Source organism: Eublepharis macularius, chromosome 3 (genome assembly GCF_028583425.1).
Source record: "Eublepharis macularius isolate TG4126 chromosome 3, MPM_Emac_v1.0, whole genome shotgun sequence".
NCBI classification, from domain to species: Eukaryota; Metazoa; Chordata; class Lepidosauria; order Squamata; family Eublepharidae; genus Eublepharis; species Eublepharis macularius.
Window position 1 is genome coordinate 1,775,091 of NC_072792.1, and position 14,799 is coordinate 1,789,889.

The 14,799-nt window shown below is 45.9% G+C and overlaps 1 protein-coding gene across 4 annotated transcripts in view; it reads right to left on the minus strand.

Annotated features, from left to right (window-relative positions):
* The window catches only part of CTBP1 (C-terminal binding protein 1), a 57,239-nt gene extending 43,439 nt beyond the window's left edge, over nt 1-13,800 (minus strand). The window contains exon 1 of one of the 4 annotated variants that reach the window (XM_054973106.1): nt 12,794-13,800. In XM_054973106.1, coding sequence (XP_054829081.1) covers nt 12,794-12,836 — 43 coding nt within the window. In that variant the 5' untranslated portion in view covers nt 12,837-13,800. The remainder of the gene's footprint in view (nt 1-12,793) is intronic. The other 3 variants (XM_054973105.1, XM_054973107.1, XM_054973108.1) reach the window with 3 other exon arrangements.
* Nucleotides 13,801-14,799: the final 999 nt, after the last annotated feature.

Genomic DNA, 14,799 nt, shown 5'->3' on the forward strand with positions numbered 1-14,799 from the left:
GCACAATTCCAAAAAATTCCAAGGTGGGACACCCAAAGCAGTCAGAGTGGCCCTATAAATAGCTTTCTAATGAACTGAGAATTTAGGAGGACTCTTTTAGGAAATAGGAGGGACATACAACAAAAGATGAATATAAACAAATAGCTCGTGCTTGTACGGAGAGTGTCAGAAAGGCACTTAATACAAAAAAGGGTTTGGAGCAAGAAAAAGAACAACAGAAAAGTAGGCTCAGTGCAGGAAAAGTGGAATTTAACAGGTGATTGAGGGAGGGACAGAACTGCTCAATACCTACTTTGCCTTGGTCTTCCCTTGCAAGGGAATCTGTGCTCAACCTGGCAAAAAGATGAAGGAAGGGAAGCAGAGCATAGCATAGCACAGCCACAGGGGTAGTAGGTAAGCATCCATGAATAAAATCAAGCCCTCAGAGCCAGATGAATTGCATCCTAGGGTACTAAAGAAATGTTTGCACGTCTATCTGTAATGTTTGAGAAATCTTGGAGAACAGGAGAGGCGCCAGAAGACGGGAGGCAGGCATATGCTGTCCCCATCTTCAAGGAGGAGGGGAAAAGAAGGATCCAGGTAGCTACCAACCTGCCAGCTTGACGTCTGTACCTGGAAAGCTTCTAGAATAAATGATCCAGCAATCAGTCCTTGAGCATTTAGACAAATCATATCACAATAATTTTATCTCCTTTTTTTGACAGAGTTACTACTTTGTTGGACAGGGGAATGGTGGACATAGTTTACCTCAATTGCAGCAAGGCTTTTGGTAAATTCCCTCATGATATTCTGGTTGACAAGTTGGTAAAATGTGGTTTGGATGCTACCACAGTTAGGTGGATTTTGAACTGGTTGACAGATCATGCCCAAAAGAGTGCTTGTAGAGATTCCTCATCCTCTTGGAGAGGAGCAACAAGTGGAGTGCCTCAGGGATCTGTCTTGGGCCCTGGGCTGTTCAACATCTTCACAGATGACTGGGATGAACAAATAGAGGGGATGCTCATTAAATTTGCTGATGATGCTAAATTGGGAGAGGTAGCAAATATGGTAGAAGACTGAATCAAGGTGATCTGGACAGGCTAGGAAACTGGACAGAAACTGACTAAACGTATTTCAACAGAGGTCATTGTAAAGTTCTGCATTTAGGTAGGGAAAAAATCAAATGCATAATTGTAGGATTCGTGAGATTTTTCTTGGCAGTATTACACGTGAAAAGGATCTAGGGGTCTTAGTAGAACTGAACATGAGTCAACTGCGTGGTGTGGCAGCTAAAAAAGCAAATGTGGTTTTGAAATGCCTCAGTAGTAGACTAGTGCCCTGAACACATGAAGAATGGCATCACTTTGCTCTGTTCTGGTTAGACCTCACTTTGAGTAAACTGTGTTCAGTTTTAGGCACTGCAGTTTAAGATGGATGTTGCCAAGTTTAGTTTAGTTTATTTGGTGTTTAGCCCGCCCTCCCCACAAGTAGGCTCAGGACGGGGTACAACAGTCATAAAATACAATAAAATACATAAAATACATAGCAGATTATACAATAAAATTCAGCAATTAAAAAACCTGATATAGTTGGCTACACATTCCTGCCCCCAGCATACAAAGAGGAGGTAGACAGGTACACGAGCTGTACTCGAATACCGGAGACCGGTGGGAGGCTCAATGATGGTCCTGACGCTGGCCTCAACCGTAAGCCTGGTGGAACATCTCTGTCTTGCAGGCCCACCGAAATGATACAAGACCCTGGCGAGCCCGAGTGTCCTCATACAGAGAATTCCACCAGGTTGGGGCCAGGACCGAAAAGGCCCTGGCCCTGGTCGAGGCCAAACGAGCCTCCCTAGGGCTAGGGATCACCAGTAAGTTCTTACCCGCTGAACGAAGTGCTCTCCGGGGTACATATGGGGAGAGACGGTCCCTCAGGTATGCTGGTCCCAATCCGTTTAGGACTTTAAAGGTTAAAACCAACACCTTGAAACGGATCTAGAACTCCACGGGGAGCCAGTGAAGCTGCTGTAGGCTTGGTGTAATATGTGTCCTGTATGGAACACCCATCAGGACATGAGCAGCAGCATTCTGGACCCATTGTAGTTTCCGGATCAGACCCAAGGGAAGCCCTGAGTAGAGTGAGTTACAGTAGTCCAGCCTGGAGGTGACCGTTGCATGGATCACTGTCGTTAGGTCCCGGGCTGAGAGATAGGGGGCAAGTTGCCTGGCTTGCCACAGGTGGAAAAAAGCAGTCTGGGCAACAGATGTGACTTGGGTCTCCATAGACAGGGAGGAATCCAAAATCACGCCAAGACTTTTAACCGATGAGACGGGCACCAGCGGAGCACTCCCAAAGGCTGGGAGATGGAACCTTGCATCCAACAGCCCAGGGCCCAAGTACAGGAGCTCCGTCTTCGCAAGGTTCAACTTCAGTCTGCTCTGCACATTCCAAGCTGGAATGTGTCCAAAGGTGGGCCACGCAGATGGTGAGGGGTCTGGGACCAAGGCCTATGAGGAAAGGCCTATGAGGAGATAGGTATGTTTAACTTGGACAGATGACAGAGAGGTGATACTTAGTTGGATCAGGCAAAGTATTTAAAAGGCTGTCACGTAGAGGATGGAGTAGAGTTGTTTTCTGTTGCCCCAGAGAATCAGACCAGAATGGGATAAAATTAAATCAAGAGTTTGCTGCTAAACATTAGGGTGAATTTCCTGACAGAATGATTTCTCACTGGAACAGGCTTCCTCGGGAGGTGGTGGGCTCTCCTCCTTTGGAGGCTTTTAAGCACAGATTAGATGATCATCCGTCAACAATGCTGATTCTATGACTGCGTGTGATTTTAGGCAGATTGCAAGATGGAAGGAAGGGATGAGTGTGGTCCCTTCTTATGTGCCGAGGTAACACCATCCACCACTTCTGGATCAGGAAGGAACCTTCCTCCACGTCAGATTGGCCAGGGATCCTGGAGGTTTCTTGCCTTCCTCTGGGCACTGAGCAGCAGGGATCACTAGGAGTGTGACGGGGGGGAGAGATGTGAATTTCCTGCATTGTGCAAGAGGGTCAGACGAGATGACTGTTGGGAGTTCTCTAGCTCTTTGTTTTTATGTCTTTGAGTTGAATCACATGACTCCCTTGCAGCCAGGGTGGATAAAAATCAATGATTTTTTTAAAAAAATCAAAAAAATCAGATTTTTTAAATTTAAATCGGATTTTTTTTATTTAAATCGGATTTTTTTAAATAAAATGCTTTTTGAGGAAAATATATTACCATCCAAAGGTTATTCCATCATGAAATAAAGATTAGTTTTTAATTATGTAGAATAAGGCTGTATATGTTTAATTTTTTTGGTAAATAAATTCCATTAATCCATTCACAATGTCATGCTCTTCCAGAGGTTTTTGTAAGATTATTGGGCAGTTTCTCTGCCTACAAGATATTATCACAGATGCTTGGTTTTGCAGTTCTCAAAACTGAATTTGTGTCAGCTCAGCAGAGATCACATGCCTCTTCTTCACAGCAAAAATGTTGTAACATGAACAGAGTTGAGAAAAAGACCTTAATCCTATTGTTCTACAAACCTATGAAGACAGAATCAACCCCTCCAGTGCTAAGTTTCAAGAAGTTCAGTGAATAGAAACAATCTTTTTCTGATTGTTTGGAGTGGAATAGATCTGCACAAGAAGAAACTAAGTGTGAGGAGGGAGGGGCAAGCAGCACAAAATGAAAGTGAAACTTTTTGAGCACAATACTGCACAAGTCTTTGGATCTTTTGTGTGTATGACCTGAGGTTTATCACATTCTTTCCTTGGAGGAAAAAACCTGTAATGGCAGCAGGCCGTATAAGAGACCCAGTTTGGGAATACTTTAATGAAGTTCCTTTACCTATCGGTGAGGCAGGCATCTACTTGCATATTAAAGTTATACCAGCAAGAATTAGTCTTTATGTAGAAAACTATGATTTAAATCAAGCCTTAATGACTAGTGATTTAAATCGTGATTTAAATCGTGATTTAAATCAGTTTGATTTAAATCAAATCCACCCTGGGTGGCAGCAGTGTGTCATGTCTGTCACCCATCCATGCCATTATTTTCAGCTGAGGTGTTGCTGTGAACCAGTGTTTAGTGCTGAACCATTGTTCTATGCTGTGACTTGATATCATATTGCTGATGCCATAACTTGCCTTGTATGCACAGGCCTGCTGTATCCAGTGTCTTATCTCTTGTACTTTGAAGCTCAGTGTCTCTGACCTTGCAAGCCTGCTAGTTCTCAGGAGAAATTCTTAATCTGCTGCCTCTCTCCTTTGTCTCTAGACGAAGCATGTAAACTATTTAGGGAGTTCTCAGAACTTCGCGCCAAAAGTTATGTTTTCCTGTTGGGAGGGGGGATGTGTACTTGGGACCTATAAGAACTATAACTTTTGCGTATCTTGTTATTCCTGTCAACCTTTTGACCAACCTGTGGACATACATATCTATGAAGGTGACTTGATTCCCTGACTAACGCCTTTCACCCAAGACCGTGGAGTGCTTGCTGTGAGCGTACAGGGATCTGTTGGCCACAGCCTGTCATCCATAGACCTGACATTGTGTGGTCTGCAGTAAAACAGCAGAGTCTGAGTCCAGTGACACCTGAGAGACCAAGAAGCTTTTCAGAGTCTAAAGAAGGGAGCTCTGACTCCAGAAATCTTATGTCTGAAAGATCTTGTTGGTCTCTAATCTTGCTTTTCAGCTTAATATTCCTAGTAATTTATTTATTTATTTACATTCTTTATACTACGCCTTGAGACTCAAGGAGGATTACACAGTGTGAGTTAGTACAGTCAGTATCAATTTCAATAAACATGAAATCAGTATATACATGCAAGTTTGCAAAGATGTAAAAACCAGCAGATATCCAATACAGAGGTAAAGAAATGCTGAAACAGAGCATACGCAATTCTACTACTGACATATCAAACAAAATAGAAACTACCCAGTAGGCTCATACTTATAGCAATAGTAGTGGAGTCTATGTCCATCAATATTTACAACAATAGTAGTAAAGGCTGTGGTCCCTCCCTGTCTCTTTACTGATAGATCTCTTTGAGACTACTTTCTTACAGTACATCCCTCCTATCTGAGTAAAAAGCCCTTTTGAATAATTCCATTTTGAGTCATTTGCAGAAGGCCAAGAGAGTGGGAGCTTTCTTAACTTCATCAGGTAGGCCACTCCATAAAATGGGGGTCACCACAGAGAATGCACGTGTACGGCTAGCTTGTGAACCCAAAGGAACGGGGAGGAGGGGGAAAGAGATTGGGAGTCTGAAGCAGTAAAGAAACCGGGAAAGATCTCCCAAACAGGACAAAAAAGGTCATTGGCCCTGATAGAAACGTCCTCACAGGATCCAAGCCCTGGGCATCTAAATTTCATACATACGTCAGAGTACAAATAAATATGCCAAGTTATAAATTATGCATTTTGTTGTTAAAGCAGTAAAATAACAATAACAATAACATTCGATTTATATACCGCTCTTCAGCACAACTTAATGCCCACTCACAGCGGTTTACGAAGTATGTTATTATTATTATTAGTGTTGATAAGAAAGTACTTCTGTATATATTTCAATTCCCCGTGGAGGGATTCTTTTTCATGGACTCAAAATTTTTGAAAATTGTACACCTCTAGTAAAGTTGCTATCGGCCTTCAGCTGTGAACATGAATTGGAGTACATACCCTGCACCATGATGCTGCCCCCAAAGCACCTCTTCTCCCCTTACACCAGCAGCCAATCTGGCCCCCAAATAGGTTTCTGTGGCTCCTCCCAACACTGAATTCCTACATGATTCCTTCAGTGACATGAGACTCCGGGGGGGGGGGGGGGCTGAAAATGGAAAATGCTTCACAGAACATTTTCTGAAATGAAAAATGCTTTATTTTTCCACAGAAAATTTTCCATTTCTCGAGATTGTCTCATAACATTAATAACAATGTACGGATGCCATTGCTAATGCAATATTAAGCAAGCTTAACAGTTTCAAAGTTTCAAAAACCATTATTTTATAGCTGTTTGTCCCTGGGAATTGCATGAGAGAACACACATATTGACTCATATATGGAGGAAATGAATAAAACTACAAATACACGTAACAATCCAAATTTAAAAGTATCTTTGCATAAGTCTCTCTTGTATGAGGTCTGTAGATCAAATTAAAATCAAAGCTAAAATTCTTATTTGCATGTCTCCTCTCCTCTTACATGGTAGAAGTATCGTAATCCCGAATATGACACAGAACTAGTAAGTGATACAAGTGATGTTATGGAGAGTAACAATGAAATGTGAGATGCCCCAGAGACCTCCACGGGCAAAACTTAAATTCTGCTGAACCAGATGAGTAGACAACCACGTCCACTGCTTATCATGCGTGGTTCTTTGGGTGCACTAAAATTTGGGTGTGTCAACAGTTCTTAGGGCTTTTCAATTTTTCTCTTACATTCCAAAAATGTAACGCAAGTACATTTTAAAAGTATTTTTCTAATTTTAAAAATTCTGCTAAAAGTGCTGAATTTGTCTGCATATAACATTTAAATCATACTTGATTAATTTTATTCCTAATAAAATATTTCAATTCAAGTATTTGTTGCTATTGGGACATAAATGAACACAGGGTACTTTTAACATTTTGTTTACTAAACATGAATACAAAAAATGTTCAGATCATGCTCCAAACCTTTATGGATAATTTTCCAATTCATATTTTTTCAGAAAACCCTGATCCCTAAGAGGGACTTAGGCAAAGATACTTTCCTTTGGCCACAGGTCACGTGCCTGGTTGTTGTCCTGGGTGAACCTTTCCATGGCCCAACTAGCTGGCCGTTGGGCCCCGTGGTTAACGTTTAATCATGCAAAGCGCTCCGATCCTGCTATTCCATGAGCTCATCTGGAGCGTTTTGTTTCATAAACACATGCAGGAGAGCCAGAAGATGGAGGCAGATAGGCCATTATTTATTTAATTTGGAATTTTTATGCCACCTCTCCACAGCCCAGCTTACTAGTAAAAACAATATTAAAAATAATAAATTATCAATATTAAAACAAAATAAACCATTGAAAACAAGCCATGGGCATAAAACAGCATAAACATTCCCATAATCATAAAACAGCATAAACATACCTCAGACCAGAAGCAGAGCATAAAACAGCTAAACACGTTTTTTAAAAAACAACTTAGTTAAGTCGGGTTAAAAAATGCTTTGGCTCGGCACCGAAAGTAAGTATGGAAGGCACCAAGTGGCCTCAAAGGGAAGGGCATGCCCAAAGATGCCTCCAGTGAACATGGCCGGTCTCTAATCACCAGCTGCCACACCTACAAAACAGCAGCAGGACTGATGAAGAGGATATCAACTGGGAGGCTGGACAGCCAATGGCTCAGGCACCCTGGAGTGCCATCCAGGCCTTGAAGGAGAGAACCAGCACTTCGAACTGTGCCTGGAAACTGCTTTCAACATAGGGCCATGGCAACACACACCTGGCATAGAGCACGTTTTAGGATACAGGGCCATTTTCATACGTCTTTATCATCGTGCAAAACCCACGGAACAAGGGCATCTTCACGGCGCAATTTCTGACGTCACTGCATCATGATTCCGTTTTCGTCATGCAATGATGTCAGAAATTGTGCCATGAAGACACCTTCGTTCCATGAGTTTTGCATGATGTTAAAGAAGTGTGAAAACGACCCTGGTATCGTAAAATCATTTTCAACTATTATTAAGCCCCCTTTGTGAAGACAAGGGAGGCACATCAGGAGCAATCCGACCACGGCGCTGACTTCCAGAGCTGTGGGGCTGTCACCCAGCTGCCGCAGGCCCATCACCCTTACAGTTTACCAGGGCACTGACCACTGGGGCAACTGGAGCCACCACTTTCTCCCTCAGTGAAGACCACACAACAAAACTGGCAAGGTAAAACTCCATTTGCTTGAACCCAAAAAGGGACAAAGAGGAGATTATGATGGTGGAGTCACCCCTGACTGAGGGATCAGCAGCACCCTCTCTGAATACAGCCATGTCTCCTGTCTCTCTAGAGAGCAGCCTACAGCAAGCTCTTGGCAAGAGCTACCAGGCTGCTGCCTGATGCTTCAAGCTCCCTTAGAAGGCCCTCGCCCTCCCCTCCACACAGAGGGCGCTTCACTGGAGCTTGTGGCTCGAGAGGGGCCCAGCCCAGACTGCATGCCACATTACCACAAGGGAAAAATTGAGGCTAAGCTGTAGATCATGCCTGAGGCTATTTACAAAAAACGTAATCACTTGAATCTATTGCCCAGATCTTGTGAGAGTTCCTGGAGCCAATCAACATGATGGGCCTCTCTGGTCTCTCATATCAAGACCTGCCAGTCCCAGAGTTCTTTCGGCTTGTTCCTTTTCCTCTTTTCCTGGTTTCCAGGAAAACCTGGTGGGAAGGGGAAAGCAACACACCGTAAGACAGTGGGAACAAGAGCCAGTGCTGCTTCTGGTAGAATTTTATGGTCCAAAATATATTTGAGTAAGCGTCTAATTCACTCACATTCACAAACTCACATGCTCTATGCTGCCATGTCTGTAAGTGGCTATAAATATAAATCAAGCAGCCAGAAAGGTAAACAGAGGTAAAAGAACAAACAAAAAGAAGCTAAAGGAAACCAGTCTGTCCTCCAGTCGTTCAAATCAGACAAGTCTGCAGTCAGGCAACAATATCCTAACTAGGGAAGCAGATGAACAAAAATCAAGATGAAAATTATTTTAATACAGAGCCTGAGTCTGTGGCAACTGATGTCCACTGAAATGTGCATAGCCCTATGGCCTCTTTGCACACGGCCAGTGACTGTGGAAGACGTTGAAAGACGTTTCAGCAAACGCACTCATCAAAAACGGCAGGTGTTCTACAATGGGGCAAGAAGCCCCCAGCTATCATGCCTACTGAACCAGAACTTGCAAGAGAAATTTACTGGGGGGAGGGCGGCTAGTTCATGATTTTGCAATAAAGAGGGGCAGAAAAAGAAAGATTTAAGTTAATCAACCTTATTTGTGTAGCCACATGAGTCCACTAGATTTTTTTTTAAGACACTGACAAGATAATCCCCTTCTAGTGACCAAAAAGTTACCTGAAAGTTGACAAACTTGTAGGACTCTCCAGGTTGGATGTTATTACTAAGCAAAAGTAGCAGAAGTGGGCATTTTTCAGAACTTTTTCCAAGTATTGTGAGACTGTACGTAAGAGACGTGGGATTCAGGTGCTGGTGGTGAGGGGGCAGCATTCTGCAAGTTTGTACTGAGCATGAAATGCTTGGGCCCTGCTTCCACACACACGCTTTCTCGTCACAGTCTGCAATTCTCCCATTTCAGAATTCTGTTAATGAGATAAACCACTATGCAGTATTACCTGGAACAAACACAACTAGAGAAAAATCCTGCTGCTTTGTTATTGTAGAGACACTCTACTTTTATTTGCCTGCTTTGACCAGAACCGTCTCCTAGTTCTCACTTAAGATTTTGAAAGGAACTTGTTCATGCAGCAGAGCAAGAACAAGTTCATCCTTTTTTTGCTCCTCTTGCGCTCTCAGCTCTGCTGTGTCCTCTGTGTAATGCCTAACTACATTTTCATTAAATAAATATTGGCAGGGGACAAGAGGTTTGAGAGACTTCAGGGCCTGACTGCAGCGCTCTTTCCATTGCCAGCTGTAAACCCAGAGGCTGAGAGTGGCACCACAGCAGTACTGCAGCCCAGGAAGCAGAAGAATCACCACGCTGTCCTTCAGCTGCAGCCTCCAATATATTTTTGATGACAATCCAAGGGAAATGTCAGACTTTGAAATAATGCATTGCTCCAGGAAGCTGGGCGATGTTCCTTTGGTGCATTAATTTTTCTAAATCTGCAAACTCCAACTGGTTTGCCAGTAAACTGACCAACAGGAAACCCACATTTCAAAAGTACTTCTGCTGCTATACATGGAAGACATGTCATGACAACCCTATACGCCCATATGTGGAACTCTTTTGTTTTTAAAAGTCTCATCATAGGGTTCTGAGACTTTCTCAGAATACCCAGAACAAAATAACTCCTATTGACAAAGGTGTCAGACGACGATGAGTGTTATCTCATCCTCTGTTCAACCTCTATGCAGAGCATATCATAAGGAAAACTGGATTAGATTTAGATGAAGGTGGAGTGAAAATTGGCGGAAGGAACATTAACAATGTGAGATATGCAGAGGGCACCACATTACTGGCAGAAAATAGTGAAGACTTGAAACGACTAATGAGGAAGGTAAAGGAGAAAGTGTCAAAGCAGGATTATAGCTGAACGTCAAGAAGAGAAAAATAACGACAACTGAGGAATTACATCGTTTTAAAGCTGACAATGAAAACATTAAAATTGTTAAATATTTTCTATCAGTTGGCTCAATAATCATCTAAAAGGGATACTGCAACCCAGAAATCAGGAGATTGAGACTTGGAAGGGCAGCCAAGAAGGAACTAGAAAAGATCTTTAAGGATAAGAATGTGTCTGTCACTGGGCCTTCTTCTAGGACACATTCTCAGTTCGGAGTCTCTTGGGTCTAGTAGTAGCTCTCTATAACGTGAGATCGTGCTCTAGCTCAATTCTTCCCCTAGGACTTACTGCATCGTTGGTAATGGTGAAGGAACTGTCTTTCAAGCAGCTTGCCTGCCTCTAGTACTTTTCTCAGTGGAACCCCCAAGAAGCCTGTGAGGAACAGTTTCAAACCCAGTGCTTGACTTGGCAGGCACCCAGACAATAATAATTCTTTCATCTTCTGAGTTAAGATTGACTCATGCAACTGAGATGAAAGCAGGAATGGCAATGCTTACAACTCAACTGTCTTTGAATTGATTTATTCGACCAGAGACCTGCTTGATTCCTACTCTGCTCCAATTTCTTTTCCTTTATACCTTTTGCCTGCTTTTATTAGGTTGAAGATCATACTATATAGAACTTTTGAAGTCAGCTAAGTCTCTGGGATCCCAAAATACTCTAGTCAGTTGTAAGTAGTCTTACAGTGAACTCCTAATCAGAGTTACTGCAATCTAAGCCCATTGATTTAAATGGAGAAACTCTGCTTAGGATTTCACTGTTAAGACTTGGGTTATAGACCTTGTCCTCTGCCCCATTTGACAATAGCTAAAGGAAAGCAGTGGTCCCCTGTTCAGTGCTGCAGGTATCAGTTTTATACATCCCTATTTATTTTGAGCTAGAGAGAGTCAGATAGGCCAACCTCATTCTGAGCTGCACTTTTTAAAATTCTTGAAGTTGCTGGTGGTTTTCATATATAGGTTGAGCAAATACAGTAAGTATCTCAGCAAGCCTGGCTACATAGAAGTTTTGTGGTGGCTGTAAAAAATTCATGAAAAATTAGAAATCTCCCTATCCCACAGCAGATTTGCTTTGATTAATTTTATTCACAAAAGAAAACTTGCTTTTTAAATAATATGGTGAAAAATAAAAACCTTAGAGGTCAATGTTTGAAGTGTTTATTCTTTGTAACAAGTACTAAGATATTTCATTTGTTCTTTTTATCCAACTGTTTCCCTCTTTCTGCATTGTTTCCATTTCATTACTACTTTTCCTTATCTAGTACGCAGTAGCCTCCTTCTATCCATGGTTGTTCTAGATTGATTTATCCAAGACTCTACTGGCAGGTACAAATGCTGCGGGAGGCTCTTCCTATTTTTTAAACCATTTCATTCTTGTGATATACTATATTTTCTTTTTATTGTGCTTAAAATGACAATTTAATGTTAATAAAGTTATGAAACAATACTACAGTTGACAAGTCCTTCTAAATCGTAAAACAAACCCAGATAATAATTGTCTCACGAATGTAAACAAGAATATCTAAGGAATTATTGTGATATATGTATTACTTCAGGATAAATGGTCAGATACATCTTTAGAGTAGTCACACTCAAAATACCAAAACTTGACGTTTATTTCCTCCACACTATCTATATCATATGCATATCATTAATAGAGACGTATGTGAAGGTGACAGAATGCAGGCAATCTTAAAATGACTGACACAAATACAGTATTGTCCGCATATCAACAGTCTTCGGCCTAGACACACCACGCTCAACATTCATAAAATAACTCCTACAAACGTATTTGCATTTCAACAGCAATTTTGCACTAATCTTGCATGTATTAAATATAGATGTTACCAAAAAACCACACAACGACGGAGGTATTTCGGCCTCTACTCCCCCCAGCCCCCCCCCGCCCCGCCCCGCCCCGCTTTTTCCGCCAAGGGCTCCTCCTCGTCGCTGGTTCAATCCGGTCGCCCCAACCGCCCCTTCTTGACATCTGCATAGAAACGCGGCTGTCTTGGAGCCGCCAAAGAGCCCCAAGAGGACGAGGCGCCGCTCCTGCGTCCACCGCACACCGGCCTGGGCCCGGCAGGGGCAAAACCAAACAAAAGAGCCCCGGGCGGGCGGCCGGGCGGGCGGCAGGCAGAGCCGCGCAGGTGGCCCTGCGCCGACCGAGGCCCACGGAAAAGGACGGGCTTCTGGCCGCCGGGCCTCCCGCACAAAGCCGCCCGCCGCCCAGCGCCGCTCCCTCGCCCGGCCCCGAGGGCGCCCTCCGCGCCGGCCATGGCGCTGCTCCCTCCCTGCCTCCCTTCCGCGGCCGCCCCGTCCCCCGCAGGCCTCGGCGCCGCCCGCCCGCCCGCCCGCCTTCCAGGCCGCATCCCCGGGCTTTCCCAGGCGGCCGCGCCGAGCGACACAAAGGAGGCCCGGCGCCGAGAGACAAAGGCCGGCGGGCCCGGCCCACTCACCGAGCGGCGGCAGGCCCTTGCTGAGCAGGTGGGAGCTGCCCATGGGGGCGCGCGTGGCGGCGGCGGCGGCGGCGGCGCGGCTCCGGCGGGGTCTCGGGCGCGGCCCGGCGCTCCCCCGCCAGGCGGCCGCTCAGCTGCCCGGACGCTGCGCTGCGCTCCGCCTGGCTGCGCTGGCTGGCTGCGCGGGGAGAGGCCGAGGCGAGGCGGAGCTCCGGGCGCTCTCCTGGTTGCTGCGCGGCTCCCGCCACAAAAGCCGCGCGGGCGGGCGAGCGGAGGGCGGCGGCCGCCAGCGCCCCTCAGACCCGCCCCGGCCCCGCCTTCGCCCGCCGGCCCGGGAAGCCGCGGACAGGCGCCGGGCCCGCCCGGAGGGAGGCCGCGGCCTCGAAGGCCCGGCGGCGGGCGGAGCCCTGCGGGTCCCTCAGGTGCCAGGCCGCGCCTCGGGGGCCAGGAGGGCGCGAAGGGCCTGCCCTGGGGCGCCGCGCCCCGCTTGCCTTGCGGGAGGCGACGGAGAGCCGCGGCCTTTCGCGCGGGCCCCGCTCGGATCCCGCGCCGTTTCAGACCACCGTTGTGGGGCCGGGGGAGCTGAGGGGGCGGCAGGGCTCGGGCCTAACCCTCTTCCGAAGCCCGCCCCGCGTGTCTGATTCGCTGCAGAGGAGAGTTTTTGGAAACGGCTGTGGCGCTCCTGGAAGCGCGACCGTTTTATTCCTGCGCCCGTTTCCACCGCGTTCTTTTGTGTACGTTTCTCCACAGATTTTGCCAACCGCTAAAGGCCGAGGCCGCCAACCGTCGAATCTGCTGCCTAAAAGGAGGGAAAGGGGCCGTTGTGAATTATGCTGCAGAATGCCAGCTGGTGGCCGAAGACCTCGGCGGGAATGACAGGCCAGACTCCTGGGTGAGCTGGCCCAAGCAGAGCGCCCCCCCCCCCCCGTGCTTCAGGCCCTGACCGATGGCTGCCTTCCAAGGGGGCCCAGCGCACCAGGCCCCGGCCTGTCTAACCAAGACGCTCCTCAAAATGGCTTGCTACTACCCCCTATGGCACCCTTGCTCGGCCCCACGAGAGAACTCGTGTAGTTGACAGGGCTCACCCCTCCTTACAAAGAAAACCCATTGGCGCAAGCCAACCTGTGCCACCGTGAAAGGTCTGGCTATTACACCAGGCAGCGCCCTCAGAAAAGGTTTCCGCCATCAGCAGGAAACACGGAGCCTGGGTCAGGATCAGCCACCTGGCCTGGGGGGGCCGTTCTGGACCCCTGGCCCTTGCCAACTGACTTCCAGGACACCTGGAAGTCAACTACTTTTCAGATTGCTCAGGGAAGCCATTGAAATTCATAAGCTTAAACACAATTTCAATAGGAAAGAAGAGACTTTAAGAATGAATAGAGCATGGCTTCCAGCCCTGCAAAACACCAGGCTAAGGAAATACTCCACATCCCACAATAGCCCTTCAGAGAAGATTAGCATATCAAGCACCAATCCATATTCAAAAGAACCTCCTCAAGATGCAGTGACACCTCCCTCCATTAGCATTCCACACCCTGGGAAACTCCTACAGGATGACTCAGCCCAAACCCACTTTCCTGAGTAGATATAAATTACCTGCCAACATCTTCTCCACACTGTGACACTGAGAGATCTCCGTCTTTTGGTGCTACACCTCTGAAGATGCCAGCCACAGCTGCTGGCGAAACATCAGGAACTACAGTACCAAGACCATGGCTATACAGCCCAGAAAATCCACAACAACCATTGTTCTCCGGCCGTAAAAGCCTTCGACAATATATCCAGGACACCTGTTTGTCTCAGTGAGGGTACAGTGACCTGATTGCTGGGATATCTGGACCCATACCCTGACTGGCTCGGGCACCTCAAGTTGTTTTATAGACTTGGTATATGCATTTCAGAACTGAGTTCCTCTGCACTCCAAAACAGCACTGACCCTGCCTTAAAGGCAGAAATCAAGAGCTGTTGTTTCAGGACTACTGGAACCAGTTTGGTGTAGTGGTTAA